This window comes from Hypomesus transpacificus, chromosome 2 (assembly GCF_021917145.1).
Source record: "Hypomesus transpacificus isolate Combined female chromosome 2, fHypTra1, whole genome shotgun sequence".
NCBI lineage: Eukaryota > Metazoa > Chordata > Actinopteri > Osmeriformes > Osmeridae > Hypomesus > Hypomesus transpacificus.
In genome coordinates, this window is record NC_061061.1 from 8086608 (window position 1) to 8105009 (window position 18402).

Genomic DNA, 18402 nt, shown 5'->3' on the forward strand with positions numbered 1-18402 from the left:
ATAAAATGGGGTTAAACAGATACTACAGAGAATATAAAATAATAAGAATGAACCGCTAAGAATAAAGTAACACAAATTTCTTGATACATTTCAAAACATTCAATGAAATTATATAATTCAGTTGTGTTTCCTTGAATCACTTCTCTGTTGGTAGACCAAAGCTAAATCAAAGAATGGAGCCACATAGTACAAAACAGTTTATTGTATTGAAATACCAGGTTTCTATAAGGCATGAATAAGTTGATCCCACAGGTACATGTTTAAGAACATTATAGAATCATACAAACATGGTACACAGAACAGAATTAAAATATATTTTCTCAATGCTCAGAACCAACATTCATTCATATAAAACATAGGCTAACACATTCCAAATTCCAAACACACACAGAAACACACAAACAATCATTTCAAACAAAATCATCATAACAAAAATATTACAATTCATGCTTGTTAAACATACTCAAAGGAGAATGTGCTATGTAGGAATTAGAAATTATGCCTTTAAGGAAAGATAATACATATGAAATACGTGTTTATCCTCATAACCCTTCAATAGCCCTATCCCTTACAGGGAAGGGGAGTGGCGGTGGTCAAGACAGCTAACAGACTTTATCCTTCAAGTTAATAGCAAACCAATGAGAACAAGCTCTTTTGTCTACGAGCGAACACACTGGGTGTGAGTGATGGCGTGAAAATTGTAGAGGTTTGAACACCTTACAAGGCACAGCTAAGGTGCAGGAGGTTATTTGCATAAAATGGAAGCGAGGCGCTTCCAATCCATACACAGCTTATATCGACACACTTTGGGTCAACGAGAGAGTGTGTGGGGATGGGGGGAGGAAGAGGTAGGAGAATGGGGGGGGGGGTGCTTGGAGGCCGCAGTGAGAGGTTACAGGGGGTCAGGGGGCTGGCAGGTTGGGGTTCAGGGATGGGGAGGCTGTAGCAGTGGTTTTCCAGATCAGATCTCACTTTCGTACGTGTGCATGTAGGTTTTCAGGGAGAGAATCTCCGGGTAGCTGCGGCTGGTCCTGCGGTAGAAGTCCAGCCCCGTCAAAATCTCTACGTCTCGGACCCGAGCCGTATGCATCTTCATCAGGTCCTCCACCCACCGACTCTCATCCTCAGAACTCTGCGTGTATGTGGGGGGAGGGGGGAGGGGGGAACAGAACACATCAGTCATCATGTGGTTGTCCACACCCTCGGTAACCATCTGATATCAAATGTTTAAGGCAAGGCAGCCCCACCTTGTTCCTGGAGACCTACCATCATGCAGGTTTCTATTCCAACCACACTACAGCAGACCTGATTCTAATAATTAGCTGGTTGACAAGCTGAATCATGTTTGTGACAGCTGACGTTGGAGGGAACACCTACAGGAAAGTAGATCTCCAGGAGCTAGGATGGCATACCCTGTCTTAGGGACCATTCTTTCATAATACGTATTGATAGTCAAACTTAAATGTACAGGTCCATATATACTTCCGACTGTATATATACTATATAGTATATACAGTATTTGTACATCATGTCCCAGGAATTGGTAACTCTTTATTCTACACTAAATATTTTACTAAGTGGTTACTGTAGACAAAAACAAGGATCAGGATCCACATCAGCAATCATTTGTGCCAAGTATATATTAGTGGGGCTGGGTATCACTCAGTGGTAGAGGATTTGACTGCAGATCAAGAGGTCACAAGTTCAAATCCCTCACTGTACATCGCTTTGGATAAAAAAGCCTGCATAACGAACACATTATTATTAGTAGTAGGTAATGGGGTGTTACATATTTAAGTATTTAATGCTAGAGATGTAGTTTCTTAAATGTCCCTACATCACGTAAATCCATTCTCTTTGGTGTTTAAGTGTTTCTCACTCCTAATGCATGTGGTTTGTATATATACAAAACATGTTTCTATTTATTGAGCCAGTAACCAAAGTGAATAATGAACTGTCAACAAGGAAAATCATTAAATATGTATGTAATCCAACAATCTAGCTCTAGGCCATAGAAATCCTCACAGGAGTGAAACAGAACAAAGCAAGGCTGAGTCGGACAGGGACCTTAAGACCTTCGTTGGCTTTGGCTTTAGCTCAGCTGACTAACACATTCACCACATTTGTGGTAGACTGAGGTCTTCGTCTGGGATGCTCGGGACTCACGTTGCAGCTCTCGTCGTTGTTGGGCCGGTGAGGCAGGATGAAAGCGAAGCCACTGAAAGGCCCCGAGCAGGAGTCCACAGCCTGGGAGTAGTCCAGACAGCTGGTCACCACGGCAAAGTAATGGGTCGGGATGGGAACTGAGCCACTTATATACCTGCAAGCACAGGACAGCCCACACACTACTGTATCTGTTATTGTACTATTTCATAACAATGTTTTATACTACTCATTACTAGTGTTTTATACTACTTATACTACAGTACTGTGCAATATGGAATGATGATACACACAGACCTCACATACCTGCAGGTAGAGAGTAGAACTCAACCTCTGTGTTTAGCCCTGTGTTTCTGATCCCTCTTTTTTTTTATGTCCATAAAGCAATACCAGTGAAGACAGACACAACCATGGAGTCAAACAGCCACATAATGTCACACTCTCATCACACACACTTCTTAACATATACATACAATCCGTTTGGCGCTTTGGATAAAAACGTCTGCTAAACTACTTAATGTAAATGTACATTACTATGGATTATTATGAATTTCTTTGAGTGACTGTGACAAATTACAGCCAGTAGATGGCACTGCAGACTCACTATATTATTCAATCCAACAGCAGTAAGTAGTTCTTCTCCAAATCAAACTTTCTTTGTATAACCTTTTTTACAAGCAACATCAACACAGTACAAACTGATTATTTCCTTACTGTTTCATCTTTTCTGCAGAGTCTCTCAGGCCATCATAGTCGTAATCAAAGATTGGCCCTATGACCACGTTGACTCCATTCCTCTCACTGGCGTATTTCTTCACCAGAGTCTTCTGGAAGTAGCCCCATATCCCTGAGTGAAGTCATTCAGTATGAAAAAAATAATTGTTTCCTCCAATGTTCCAATACAGGACAGTGTGTGTGTGTGTCTGTTTGTGTGTGCGTCTGTGTGTATGGGTGTGGGGCTCTGTGTGGTGTTTGTGTGTGGCATTTTTTTATGTTTGTGTGTGTGTGTGTGTGGGGGGGGGGGGATCTGTGTGTGTGTGTATCTGTGTGTGCAGGAATGAGGGTGGTTTAATGGGCCCATAAGTAATCCTGAAGGACAGGAGTGGTGTGAAGACCTCTCATCTACGGTACTTACATACTGGACCTCAGTGTGACGAAGGTACACACTGAGGTCATACCACCGCCCAAAACCTAACTGCTGTCCCACACACACACACACACATATACACATGCACAAATGCAATTTACCAACCATTACTACTTAGTTGAGTAATCACATCCCTTGCACTAAAGTCTTATGACAGTTTTAGTAGGTTCTCACGCCAGACTTAGATTTAGATTTACCTTCATAGGACACTATGTGTTCACTTCACATGGTAGAGTATGTACACAAAGCACCAAGTGTTGTACTTGAGGTTGGATGCACTTACTCTTAAAAGCTGGGTACATGGGTACTGTGTTTGTGATAAGAACACCATCGTATTTTCCATCTTGCGTACTGGACAATTCTGTTGAGACAGTAAAAAGAGGGTAAGTCAGAACTTTCAACACTCCAAATCAAGTGGTGTGCTGTCTTCAAGTGATTAAACCCATGAAGGAGAATAAAACATTTGCACTGAGAGCATGATATGACTAAAACAGGGGTCACCATGAGTGAGGATAGTTGGCAGGGTTCGGTGGTGAGAGTGGTTAGAAGTTGTAGGTAGGGGAGTGCCAAAATTATGTTTATTATGATTTCAATGTTAACCTTTTGCCTTTATGAGATTGTTATGAATTGTGCATGTAAGTCTGTCTTTAGTGTGGCATGTCGTCACAGCACTTTGTCAATCAGCTGAGCTGAGGCGGTAATTGTATCAGCTGGGGTATAAAGCAGCTGGCTGTCATTCAGTTAGTGGCCTTTGGTTTGGTACTCATACGGTTTTTAAACCTTACCGCTCAGAACAGATACCTGAGTTGAAGTTGTTTTTTGTTACGTTTTTATTTTTGCTCTGCTGTCGTTAATTGTGGAAACGTATTTAACTGTGAAGACTGAACGAAAATTAAGGAAAAGGAAAACTGTGGAGTGAATCCAATTCTTTTTTAAGCGCGTCAACCTAGGTGCATACCAAAGGACAACATGGAACAAGGCGTAGGAGGAAAGTTGCTCCCACAGGGAGGTTTGTGGGGTAGTTTTAGTGTACAAGTTGTTGTTAGGAGTATTTGGTTAAGGGTAGTGGGGGGGGGGTACTTGGTGTTTTTTTTTTCATCGGGTTAGCTGTTAGGGTATGTGGTATAGTTTGTTCATAGGGTGTTTGGTAGGACTTACGTGGCGGGTAGAGGAATCCATAGGAGATCTGTTTGTCAGCTCTGTATCTGGAGCAAGACTGGCTGTAGGCTGGAGGAATACGCCCATCTGGTCTGACGCAGTTGGTCAGAGCCTCTGGGAGAGGAGTCACCTCTACCTGCAACACAAATGCATCCCTCATTTTTTCTGTGACCTCTCAAAAACCTTAAACTTGAACTTGATAGAGAGATTTTAAATGCTTGTGTGGCCCACTCTGTTGTTGCTGTACCCCTGTATTTGTACTATATTTATAATATTTATAGTAATGACACTTATTATCTGACCAGGGGCGTCGTTAGACCCTTTTTACTGGGGCACGTCCCCCAGTATAAATCTGATGTGCCCCAGTAAAATCTAGAGTTAGAGTTTTATCAATTTACTGTATTAGTCAGTGCATTAATTTAGATTGATAATCACGGAAAAATACGTAGAATCCCAATCAACGCTTGTAAAATCAAAGCTGTTTAACCGAAAACACAAACCGATGCACGCAGAATTCCATGTTAGCTCGCTCTTCTGAGCTTTCCAAATAGCCACTGCAGCACACACACAGAAGTCCAGGTGTCGGACTCGTCACACAAGACAGAATTGAGGTAGGCTTAGAAAACATTACAAAACTAAAGAAAGTTTCTAAATGATAGGCATCTTATTTTGACTAAAACTTAAAAACAATATTACATGAAGCTCAAAAAAACTGTATTTGTGCTCAAATGAATGCGAAAAAAATGTGTGCGCTTGCAATAACTATTGATGTCTCTGCCAAAGCTGATATCAAACTTGCGTCACTGAACTCAACTGTATAGTGGGTTCAGCAAGGGGAGTTTCTATAGCCAAGTAGTGCATTGTGCGCAGCACGCTTGGAAGAAAAAGAAAGGGATATGAATAGGGGCCTGTATCCCAGTAGAGTTTTATGTCTAACAACGCCCATGTATCTGACAATAAAACAACGACAATAAAAATTGAATAAATGGACCACATACCATTTTGGGAACCGTGTAGGAGGTCCAGAGGGGCATGGACAGAGGCTCACTGTAGCCACTGATATAATCACTGTGGTGTAGGATGCTGTATTTAGTACGAAACAGAACCGCTGGCCGGCCATACGGCAGGTTTTTGCTGTCTGAAAAGGAGGGTGATGACCAAACCAGGGTTGTAACAAGACAAGGGGCACCACGTAAAACAGCTCACAGCTAACTGTATGTATGTGTGTTTCTAGTCCCATCGCTCATGATGGTCTATGAACCAAACACATTCAATTAATTAAATACATATTTAAATAAGCAGATTAAATGAAAGAGTCTCAGATATGACATCTATGAGCTGCTCAGGATTTTGTTAACTCCTCAAGCTCTGTGTTTCTTAAGATGATGTCATATTTCAGAGTCCACCTCTAGCAAACTGGCAACAGTGTCACTTACAGTTAATAAGTGTACTGGGCTGCACTTTATTTTGTGGGTCCTGATGGCCTATAGAAGCTTAACTATCTTAAACTTAATATTCAATAAACTAACTATCCACTGGACTTAACTCTAACCTCAACCAGCTGTTGCACCTGGATCGAGTTGCAGTGGATACGTTTGCTTGTAGTTTATTGTCATTGACTGCTCAAGATCATCCATAGTGCCCCTCAAAACAAAGTGTAACCTGGTCCAGTTATTACATGGCTCTGGACTAAGAACTGACCATCAATAGCTTGCCTCAGACGTTGACTGAGCTCCTCCACTTTGTTCTGTAACAGACAGAGCCACAGTGACTCCAGGTTATAGCTTCTTACAAGGGTCACTTTCAAAGCTCTCTGCCCCCTATTTTTTGAACGCAACTGCAAAAGATTGAAGGTGAAAATCTCTTGCTGAGATCTAAATGATAATGCCCTGCAAAAGCAATGTTACTGGACAGTTCAGTTACGACAGGAATCGACACACATTGTAGATGGGTGAGACAGAATGCAATAAAAGGAGAGACAACAATAAAAAGTTTACATTTGAATAAAGCATAATGGTAACACACACACACTCGTTCTAAATCATGATTTAGTAGAACAGGCAATGTCTTTTTTACACTGTAAAAACATCTGTAAAAGAGACCAACATTTTGGATTGTACTCTTTAAGCAAGCATAAAATTATTATAACATCAAGCAATCTTAGACTCGGCTTCAAGAAACCCCTGGTATAAAATTACATGATATTATGGAGGTATGATAAAGATTGTAAAATATGGATAAACAATCAAGAACAATCTATATGTTCACCAGACTAATGAAAAAAAGTAGATACTGTCTGATACAAATGAATGGCTGACCTTGTCATCACAGCTGCAGCCTAGGTCATCACCTCCAGTGGTGACAAGGATGGAGGGGGTGGGCTTGGAGACCTCCTCTGGCATGATAGGTTTGTGAGACGGGTTTCTTAAGAGGTGGTTCAGACTGCCGTAGGTCCCATTGTTAGGGGCTGGCTTTAACCCCAGGAGATCTGGAAACCAGAAGAATTACTCATTTTGATGGAACTACATATCCCTTGAGTCCATGCGCCACAAGATCCGCCACAAGATCCTCAAGAGTTAAAGGTTTCTTTGTGGGTTCATTCCCACATCCTCTGTCCATAGCTTTGGATAGAAGTGTCTGCTGAATAAATGTGTAAATGTCAATGTAGTAGAAACTGTCGCCTTACCACACATGACATTGTACAGTTCAATGTTTTCAAAAGCTGGAACTTTGGTCTTGAATTTGAATGTTGGTCCATATCCTAAGAAAATGGTCTGAAATGGATAATTCAACAATTATGGCTGCAACATAGTTGATAAATGGAGGCCTCTATACATTAGTTAATGGATGATGTACAGAATACCTGCATGCTGTTTATCTTGTTGTCATATCCATGATCCCCTGAAAAAACACATTTCCCAGGGTGCCTTTTTGCCTCAGGGGATTTCCTGTTTTAGGGCAAATTAACATGTGGACAATGAGCAATGTGAATATCTAAGCAATTTATGGTTCCCTGTCCACATAGTGCCCCCACATGTCCCTGCCTGGTGATTAGTAAAACCCTGTATTTTCTTAATATCTTCAAAGTGTAGCCAGGGACGAAGGTACTCTGAAGTTCAGAATGAGAAAAGTATATATTGTAAAACCACTTTTTTGGAAGACTACAATCTGACACTGTCCGACATGCATACATTTTTTCTTAGTTTTTGTTGTTTATTTTACATAAATGTTGTGTTTTTTTTTTAGACCCACTGACAAATGAGGGTTTACTGCACCTGCACCATTCCAATCAACGGTGCTCACAGATATTATCAAGTGTTGAGTTCAGCATCGGCATGCAGACTAACAATATCTAGCATGACGTTGATGACATTGATGACGTTAATTAAAAGCAGGAGTTGAACATGAGGCCCTGATTTAGCAAACCCGACACACTGTAGCCATTATACAGTAGTGGCTAGCAGACCATGGTGTTCACACTGTAGCTCTCCGTGGCCTTGCCCGCTAAACTCACCTCAGCACCGTAATTGACAAACAGACACTTTTTATTAAGTGCGTATTAAACACTGGTCTCAGTGATGTCGACCCGGGAGGAGAAGCCACAGGCACGTAGACTCCGCAAATCCCAAACTGATGGAGCGAACATCGGACAAATACTTCATTTCATTTGCAGCGGTGGTTACAGCATGTGATTCAAATGGACGGGATTACTCTCAACCAGAGGGTTAGGGTTAGGGGTTTCTTCTCACCATTCTCGTGCCTGCAATTAGCCTTTGACTACTGTATCTCAGCGTCAGGCATGGATATCATAAAAACAATTTATTTCATTCAAGCTCTGTGGGTTTCCATTCATTGGCCAACTTAAACAGGCTGACATGGCTGGAATGTGGCTTGATTTGTTTCCCCCACAACCTACCTCCAGGGCCCTCAACCTCCCGATTCCCAAACATCACCTCTTTCAATCCTACTCTCATCTTCTAGCTTGCTTTTCATGGCAGACAGAAGACAGTCATGACCTCATAGAGTATGGTTTTACTGTGTAAGTGAGAAGTTTCCAGTCAGCTTTCGGGCCCAGTTCACTGATGACACACATGGGCATGTTTAATGTGAAGGAGTCACTGCTCTGCTCCTCCAGCCTCACAAATCTGATGATGACTGGGCATTTTCAAGTGTTGATGTTTAAGAGGTGGTTTGAAGCCCCACTCTCGTACTTATCCCTTGGGCAGCCCAAACTGAGATGTTGAAGTAACTTTAGGAACATGTCGTTTTGGTCCATTGGTATAAAGTACAATACGGTCAGTGGATGTGACGTACCTCGCGACATGCCACTTCCTGTCCACCAGCAAATGGATGTCCTCTATCCGCCGGTTGTTGGCATAGTGCAGCCGTTTGGGGAGGTGTTGCTTCAGGTATGGCTTGAAGTGTTGGTCTGGCTTCTTACACTAAATATAACAAGGGAAAGATTAACACAAACTGTGGACAACATAGATTCTATAACATCTCGTATTTTCATTCTCAGAGAAGTCAGAGTAAATATCTGTAGTATTTTAATGCCACATACACTTTCTTGTTGCTTGAGCAGTTTGAATGTAAAAAAATAAGTAGACAGGGATGCTATACTCACTGTAAGATTTGCAACAACAGATTTTGAATCATCTGAAAAAATAAATAAAGAACTTCAAACAACATTCCGAGTTTACTAGTAAGAAATCGCCATTAATTTGATTTGAGTGTAGATGGCGGGACACTGAGCCGGGATGAACAGGTCAGTAATTTTGTACATTTCGGTACAAATCAGCTTTTTGTTGAAGTAAATTTTGCAGCTCAGTACATATTCTGTACAAACAAATGATGTATTCATGTATTCATAGGAAAGATGCCACTGAACAAAATTTACTTTTGTTCTCAACAGAATACGTGAAATTCGTTTTTGACAATGTTTTGGTCTTGCCTCAAATGTCTGAAAACTTCAAGGGACTTGGTCTTTTTCCCTTCTCTGTCTCTCTACAGTGCTTTCTGTAATATGTATCAGACTTTTCACATGTTATAGGTATCATTTTCAACTAATGCACTACAGACTGTTTGCTTAACATAATGCTACACTTGAAATCAACTTTTCATGATCTCAGCCCTTCTGGAAAGCTCACTTTTAGAAAAAGGGTGCAGAATGGGAGTTCAGCTCAAATCTTTCTCCATTGTCCCTGTGGAATGTTCAACTCACATTTGGGGTTGTTAGGGTATCTGGAGCGGATTCTGCCCAAGGAACCAGGGATCAGGATGATGTCATCAACGTTGGACATGTAGGAACTAAGGAACTCTGTTCTGTCACAGTGAGCCTCCTCCATCCCTGAGGGAACACCAGGAACCATCAGCCCACTACAGCACTGTTTATGAGGGCATTCTATGAAGTACTGTGTGTGTCAGGACGTGTGTGTTTGCGTGTGTAGGTACAGTATGTCTGAACTTAACTTCCCATACAGCACAGGTATGTGTGTGTGTGTGTGTGTGAAGGAGGCCTGTACCGTGGTCTCCCACCAAGATGATATTAACACAGCGGTGGAGCTTCATCTGCTTCAGTCCGTTCATCAGCTGACCCACAATCTTATCAATCTCCTTCAGGGGGTTGTTTAGCTGCACCACAAATCACACAGCAGATATCAGATCCACCGTTCACGTTTCACAGGCCTGCAGGTCACGCCTCGGCCAGGTCATGTGTGTGCCTGCATGCATATGTGTGCATTTGTGTATGGGGTGTAATCAGTATCAGCGTAACTGCACACAGTGCAGTCACCGTGTACCTGATACGGGTGAATTACGCGTAGGCTACTCTGGTGAGTTTTAGAAAGCACGGAATGAATACTAAACCTTACAGTTTTATAGAAAATATGGTGTGCGTATAAACAGGCGTAATTTGTGCATAGTACATTTGATAAGGCGTGCGCACAGGTAGGTGACGTGTGCATTAAAAAAATTAATTTCAAAACAGGGATCTAACCCATGCCTTAATAGCTCATGCGTCTAGGCGGACAGGTGTTCGCAGGCGTTTCTGTGCTGCGCAATGGTGTCAGTATGAAAAGCACACGTCACCTGCCTTTGCGCACGCCTAATAAAATGTAATATGCACAGATTACGCCTGTTTATACGCACACCACATTTACTATCATACTGTAAGATGTAGTATTCATTCTGCGCTTTCTAAAACTCACCAGAGTAGCCTACGCATAATTCACCTGTATCAGGTACACGGTGAATGCACCATGTGCAGATACGCTGACACTCATTACACCCCATAGTATTACACCTCATATTTGTGTGTATATGTGCGAGAGCGAGCGTGTGTGTGTGTCTTAATCTCTCACACACACCCATCTCACCTCGGGGCTCATGGGCCCCAGCTTGTGTCCAACTGTGTCTGTCTGTTCGGAGTGCATGGCGTACACATAAGGCCTGAAACAACACATATACGCTGTCAGCTAAGACCGGCCACACAGCACGGATGGGCTAGTCTGACACCTGGAACAGACACTGGGAGGTGACCGTTACAGCCTACATACACAGACACAGAGCATGACACTGAACACCCATTTGGAAAATTGTCTGTATCACTAAATGGTGTCAAGAGGGAAATTGGTCCAATAGCAAGTCAACCGCAACCACATGTTTAGATGAACCACAGAAAATAGAAATTTTCTGTGGGGGAGCAGTCTGTGTGTATGTGTAGAGGAGGGGAAACCGCTACAAAAAAAGTAGAAAGGAAGATGAGCAAAATGGACATTAGAACATGGTCATAGTGAAAACAGCTGACCTCTCTCCATCTGGAAGGTGGAGCCACTGCAGCATAGTGAGCACTCTCCTCTCTGAAGGGATCACACTGGAACACACACAAACACACACATCTTTAGGTAGTGCAATGCAAATAAATCATCTCACTGGCTCATACTTCTACATGCTATTATGTGCAGACTGTTTATCATCCGACCATTATGCACTTTGCTTGTTTCCTTTGCTTAAAATCTTCAATATTATAACTATGTTGGGCTTTTAAACCTCTGGCAGGCCTCTGACGTCAAGAGTGTGGAGATATAACACATTTAAGGTCTCCCCTGCTATCCCACAACCCTCCTTGAAGCATTTAAACCTCAAAGCCTTCCCCTCATGCTCCTACTGTAGTCGAGTGATTGGGCCACCAACAGCCTCCAACCCAACAGGCCCAGCTGCCAAACATCCAGCCTAAGATTGCTGCTCCAACTGAGGAGTGAGGCAGGGGATAGGGCTCAAACCTATGACCCTTTAGGGGAGGCTGTCTTCCATCTCTCTCTTCCTCTCACCTCCTTATTTCAGTCTCTTTCCATCTCTTTCCCCTTGCGTCTCTCTCTCTCCTTTCCCTTATTTCGCTCCCCCTCCTCCCTCTTCTTGGCTCTGATTCTTCTCCATCTTTATTCCCCCTTTTCCATCTCTCTTTTGCTTTCTCTGCCAGTGGTTAGGACCTCCCTGCTAGTCGTGAGCAGGAACAGTCAGCAGTCACAGTCCCTATACCCACCTCCCAGTTGCCCCAAATCCCCGGCACAGTGATAATAAAACAGTGCAGATATACTCCCTGCATGTGAACCCAGCCCAGATACACTCCCTCCATGTACAGTTAATCCTCCCTCTGCCTGTGTTGGAGCCACCACAGGAAGTGCACCTTAAAATGCACTTTGGCCCCAAGCGACTCGCGGATCGGGGTTCACAGGCACCCAGGGCTTTATGTAAACAGGCCCATTTGCAGAAATTGCAATGAAAACAGTTAGAGTCAAATGCCTCCAAAGAGATTTCTTTCTCAAAGACCTCTGTGTATTTAACTGTGGGAGCCTTTATGTTTTGTAGGTTCAGGTTGATACAGACGGCTGTACTAAGACTGGGCAAGCTGCAGCTTTGAGCTGAGTGCAGAAGTTCCGCACATGACCAGGCATGCCTGAGTTCCACCTAAACCTAGAATGCACCACAGTTCTAATATTGTACATGATAATGCATGGCCTTTTGGCTTTGGTTTTTGGCTCGAAAGAGTATTTGGAATTTTGGATATTGAGGAACTGAGGGATTTTGGTGATAAAGAAAAGAGGAAAGTAGCCTGTGTCAGATATTATTTGGACATGGTTAAAGGGACATATAAGAGAAAGAGAGAGAGAGAAAGAGAGAGAGAGAGAGTAGGAGAAAAAGAGTAAGAGATAGAGAAAAAAAACTTACACTGGCCAGAAGAAGGTCCCAGCTTTCACGTTTTGTTTCATGGCTGTGATCCAGATCTAGTACCAACACAAGAGAAAAACAGACAACATCTTCGTCTCTTACTGCTCTAATATCACAGATGGAGAGTCAAATTGTCAGATTTCTACAGTAATAAAGAGGTGCTGCAGAACCCTTTCAGAGGTCTTTCATACAGGTGAGAGAATGAGGATGTGACAGTACTGGTAGAGCACAGGTGTAGAAAAAAAACAGAAGTGCGGTTGCTAAGGCTCGTGCACTGTGTCACACCAGTCCAGACAGCACAAACCAACATTTACACACACAGCTTCAAACACACACATCACTTACAGGCTGGCCACCCCACCAGCGATGATTCAGCTTCTCACGACCTCGTAGGTAGAAGTTGGCATCAAACACAGGGTCATGCATGGAATTGCCAACTATACCGTGAGACTCTGGATAAAGACCCTGAAAAAGAATTGACTGAGGTTACAAAGAGCTCCACAGGTAATGGCTGTATGTGGTTCAAGCACAAAGCTGTGTTTGACACATTTAGTTCAATTTAGCCAATTCAGTCCAGTAAACAAGTAACAGACTACATACAGTTGCAAGAGAGTAGAGGTTGGGGAACGTTTTGGAGGGGTACATTGGTCTCATGTAAGGGGCATGGGTACCGCATGTTCCTGAAGATTAATACAGACAACAACAAAAAACAACATTAATAATTTGTATGACAGAAATCTGTTTAGACATAAAGAATCCACAATGGACAGGAAATGAGTGCACTTTCTAGGATCAGTGTCTTACTGAGCTTCTCGATGTTGGGGATCACTGTACTTCCTCTCTTCATGTACGAGGCTCTGAACCCATCGACAGACAGCAGGATGAGAGGGGGCCGCACAAACCTGACAGGAACAGGAAAAGGACGGGAATCTGACCATGAACAACAAGAACATACCTGACCATGAATTACAGGAACACACCTGACCATGAACAACAAGAACTACAAGAACACATTTCATCATAAACTACAGGAACACACCTAACCATGAACACACCTGACCATGAACTACGGGAACACACCTGACCATGGACACACCTTACCATTAACTACACACACCTGACCATGAATACACCCGACCATAAACTACAGGAACACACCTGACCATGAAAAACCTGTCAGAAAATTGTCAGAAAAACCTGACAATGAACAACAGGAACACACAAAGAACGGTCTAGACAAGCATTCAGCTAACACACACCATCGCCTGAGCTGCCTATGAAGTGAACTCACAACTTTAAAACACAACACTATGCTCATGCCCTTCCTGTTAGGGCAGATCCTGTTGGTAATATAAGTGCTTCCTCTTATTATTTGTTATATTATTGTGTAAAACATATAGAGTGCTTTGTATATGCATTTATGTATATTGATTAAGCATACTGTTTTTGCCCATTTGTTTGGCACGTAGAGTATGGGTTATTTGATTACAATGTGTAGCTCCTCCTCTTAACCTGCATATAAGCATATAGGCAGGATGTTGTCCTAGGCAGCAGGAAGTCCTTGCTGAAGGTGTTGACAAGACCGTTGTTTTTACTACACATGCAAACACACACAAACCTTCAGCTTTTGAATTCCCTTTGAATTTCATGGTTTGGGATGGATTACTGTAGGGTTTTGGTCTCATCTGACTTAGGAAAATACATCACCTTTGTTGTTGCACTCTACCTGGATCTCTGTGGAATCTGTTCTCCCTGGAATGTTATTTGGTGCATCTGAAACAACATCCACCCCAGAAAGGGCAGTGTCTAAAAGTCTGGTAAAGATGCCACTCCTCCTCCGACACACTTACCCAGCTGGACAGTCATGGGTCTTGATCTCTTCACACTCATCCTGCAACCATGATGTGTCCCCTTCAAGAAAGAGGGGGGAAGGGGAGGTTGAGAAATAGAGAGAGAAACAAGGTAGGGAGAGAAAGATAGGGAGAGACATGAAACAACTCACTCTTGGCGATCACATGCTAAGGTCCTATATTTCATCAAATCCTCAATATTTCCAATATAGGGTATGAGACACATGGTAGGTGTAAAATTGAGTTTTGGAACTCAACAAGGTCCACTGAATGTAGGCATCTCCTACCTTTGCAGATGGTCCGGTAGTTGGTGCAGCAGTCTCCCTTGGCCAGGCAGTCTTCAGAGCAGTGGCAGGCATGCTGATCTTTACGAGCCTCTCCACAGCGCTCCTTACTACACTGAAAACCTCCCTCTGGACACAACAAACACACAACCCCACCTATAAACTGTGACCCTGCGACTTTTAGCTCAAAATCAGGGGTGTCAGCCTTTCCCGCCACCAATTCAAAATAACCATGGTGATGAAGGTGACAAGGGTTATGGTCTTTATGTACTTTGATACAACTCTGCAGTAATATACCATAAATAAAAAAAAAAAAAACATAAAACCTCCCATAAAAACATGAGAGCTGGTTTCCTGGACACAGAATGCATGAAGATGAAAGCCTCACAGAGGTCCTCATTTTGCACTACACTGTCACCCATCAGCAAGATTAAGATTAGACATACCTGATTAACAATTTTTTTAAACTTTTGAGAGAGCTTCATGACTATTAATATGTGCTTTTAGAAAAACATATATTGGATTGTGGCAAGTGAAAATCAAACAATGTTAATGTTTTATTCCATGAAGAAATGTTGGAGAAATATTTAATGTGACCCCAAGCACAATGTGTTTGCATGTGTTGTGTACAAGGTTAGTGTGTATAACGTTTATGCGAGCGTGTGGTGTGTGTGATACATGTGTGCACATGCAAGCGTGTAAGAGTGTGTGTGCATGTTTCTGTTTGTGTGTATTGAGTGTACCTGTTCTCAGACACAGCTCATCAAAGTCATAGCAGCAGCTGTTGTAGGTCTTACACAGGTTGTCACAGCGACAGTAAGGGGGCTCTGCCTCGTCCAGCTCAAAGCATCTGTTCTTACAGGACCCTGATGTGCTTACCCAGGGGAAGTCGGAACGAGCTACAGCACAGGGAGCAAGAGAGAGAAAAAGAGAGAGAGAATAGCAAATCAAATTTACTGTTGCTTTTTTAGGTTAAGGCTGATAGGTTGCTGTGTCCTACCACCCAAGACCTGTGTAACTTTAAATAGATACAAACATGCACATGCCAGTGATGTCCTGTCCTTCTATGATAACACAATATACAAAGAAGACAATTAGCTGATATTGTTATATGCTGTTTTATTGCATCGTAACCAGACTGCTGGCTGGCAGAGCACTTCCTGGTCTGGAAGGCTGGAGGCTGGTGAGTGGATCTCTCAGGACTTGAGCAGTGTTACAGCCATAACAAGATGTTCCTTGTGCTTCTAGACTGAAAAAAACGACATCCAAGCAGGAAAACCATAGCCATGCCAAGAGAAGCGCGTGGAAGAATTTAAACTACAAATTCACTCCGCTTGCATAGTTTGAATGAAAGCAAGTCCTTCTTGTCCACTCTTGACAGAGAAAATTTAAATTAAGTGTGATACATAATGAAGATGAGGATAATCTTTGATGGAAAGATTCCATCTTTTGTTTGGTAGGATCCTTGGGCCTTATCTTGTGCAAACGCTTCAGTTTTAAATATGTAGTGTCAAAGAATTTGGGTCTAGAAAAGCTGAAATACTTTCTTAATATTGACTCAAGGGTAAAGCTAAGTAAACTCTTAGCCAAATATGCATCAACAGACCTATCACAAGCTGGACAGGGCAACAGTGATCCGTTGTATCGTATAAACAAGCTTCACGTATTTATTTTGCATGCGCTGGCTGGCACTTCAGATAGAAAATAATCTGCAAATAAACCGAGAAAAAAAGGTTTTCGCATAATTCCATGTTATTCCTTTTAAAAGCAATCGCCTTCCAGTTGGTGCTCAGCGGAGTCGGGTGATTGATTGCTTTGCCCATGGTGAGTCAGTTCAAGTCTGCTGCACAAATCAAAGCTAGTTTTTTATGTCTGGCATGTTGAACAAGTCAAAAGGAAAGCAGCTTTAGGCATTGACCGTACATTGTCAGCCAAAATACATAAAATGCGTCCAAAATATACTTCAGTCAAAATGGGATTTTTAGGAGAAAAAAAAAAGTAAATAACTTACTACGTCGTAATGCCTACAAAAGCATGCACGTTTACTAAAGTTGCCTACTTTTTGAATAAGAGACCAAATTGAGCAGCATATAAACATCTAAATTCATATTATATATTTACACGCAATTCAATTCAAATGAGCGCACCACAAACACACACGCAATAGTAAGGTTAGCCTACTCACTCTCTGAATGCGACGCAGCTTCTTCCCCTGAGCGTTTGAATCGGTTATGGACATAGCCCAAGCAGGTATTGGAACCATAGAGGATGGAGATAAAACAGAGAACCTGAGCAGAAACATTTATTAACAAGTCACAAATGTGTTAGAGATTAATTTAGGCGTAAGATACCATTGAAAGCCATCTGATAGATTCTGACTGTCAGAGATACATGGACACATTAGAGGTAGCCTACATAACGCATTGTAATTGAAACACGAAATCTTGTTTTATATTCCCTCTCAACAACAATAATCTTACCTGTTTGAACGAAATGTAAAAATACATTCCCATAATTTGCGTAAAAGTTGGTCTCTGCTAGCGTCCTGATAGCGCATATGACCAAGCGCGGAGTGGCAAAGTTGAGTATGTTCACTTTACCACCTGCGCAGCTTGTCACGGGGTTCTCAAATTCTAATTCTGGTGTGGTGCCAGCAAAACAGGCTGTGGCTGTGCCACTGTATGGTCCCCAAATAGTGTGTAATCCTGCTGTCACAGTCTAAAATTCCATGTTTTATTCATAATTGATATTTGGCAACACAATACATTTCATTTATTGGCAATCGCTACCAACGTGCAAACTGACTCCTGTCTAGTAAAGGTGTGGGATACTGATGGTAATTACTTTCTTTGTGGGAATCAAGAATGGAAATCGGATGTTGGGGATGAAAGGGACTCCCGACTGCCAAGAGATGCATGATGTCAATGACCCTTAAAAACCCTTAACAATGACCCTTTGCAAATCACTTTGCACTTTAAAGCGATGACATCGTGTTTCGCTAATGATTACCAGCATGTGATAATTTGACCGGGTCGACCAGACAGATTTTTCTTGTTTTTGTTTGTTTCAGAAAACACTTTTGCATTAGATTTTTTTTTAATGTGGGAAAGGCTAGATTTTATTGTTTAAATTGTCGCATCATACATTGATAACTGGGTCAGTTGTACGATTCCGATAACTTCCAAATCACAAACATGTATGCTCACTATCTACCGCAACAATTTTCATAGAAATATGATACACTGAATGCAGTCCGGACATTGCTTTTTACACAACTCAAACCAGAGAGCGCGGACTGCATTGCAAATTCTTCACGAACGGACTGTCAGACTATACTATAGAATAACGTGGGACCACTGTCAAATGATAAGCTTCTGTATCGAGTCCCATAAATTAACCTAACAACACATTGCACACTAAGGCTAGGTACGATTGTGACAATGTGAAAAGCAACGAGGCGAAATCTTTCAGATACGAGGTCTAACAGCACACCACTCTAAGTCGTTAAGGGCAGTGGCTTGGGGGCGCTGAGTTTTAGGTTTCTTTAAAAGCACTATGATTGGGTCAAACAAGG

General features: G+C 42.2%; 1 protein-coding gene across 3 annotated transcripts; it reads right to left on the reverse strand.

Annotated features, from left to right (window-relative positions):
• Positions 1–192: 192 nt before the first annotated feature.
• On the reverse strand, positions 193–17432 carry enpp2 (ectonucleotide pyrophosphatase/phosphodiesterase 2). 3 transcript variants are annotated; one of them, XM_047041544.1, is made up of 25 exons: positions 17309–17429; positions 17014–17116; positions 15572–15727; positions 14832–14957; positions 14545–14605; positions 13499–13596; positions 13295–13374; positions 13040–13159; positions 12695–12750; positions 11274–11339; positions 10843–10915; positions 9991–10099; positions 9690–9815; positions 9093–9124; positions 8783–8910; positions 7332–7416; positions 7155–7242; positions 6787–6956; positions 6170–6215; positions 5467–5606; positions 4469–4604; positions 3594–3671; positions 2878–3010; positions 2167–2320; positions 193–1132 (listed from the first exon to the last, which is right to left on the reverse strand). In XM_047041544.1, exons 1-25 carry the CDS (start codon positions 17339–17341, stop codon positions 962–964), a joined length of 2568 nt encoding a protein of 855 aa, XP_046897500.1. In that variant the 5' UTR covers positions 17342–17429; the 3' UTR covers positions 193–961. The 3 variants fall into 3 exon arrangements, with proteins under 3 accessions (XP_046897500.1, XP_046897492.1, XP_046897510.1); XM_047041536.1 differs by having other exon boundaries at positions 6170–6305; XM_047041554.1 differs by lacking the exon at positions 193–1132 and having other exon boundaries at positions 2253–2525; positions 6170–6305; positions 17309–17432.
• Positions 17433–18402: the final 970 nt, after the last annotated feature.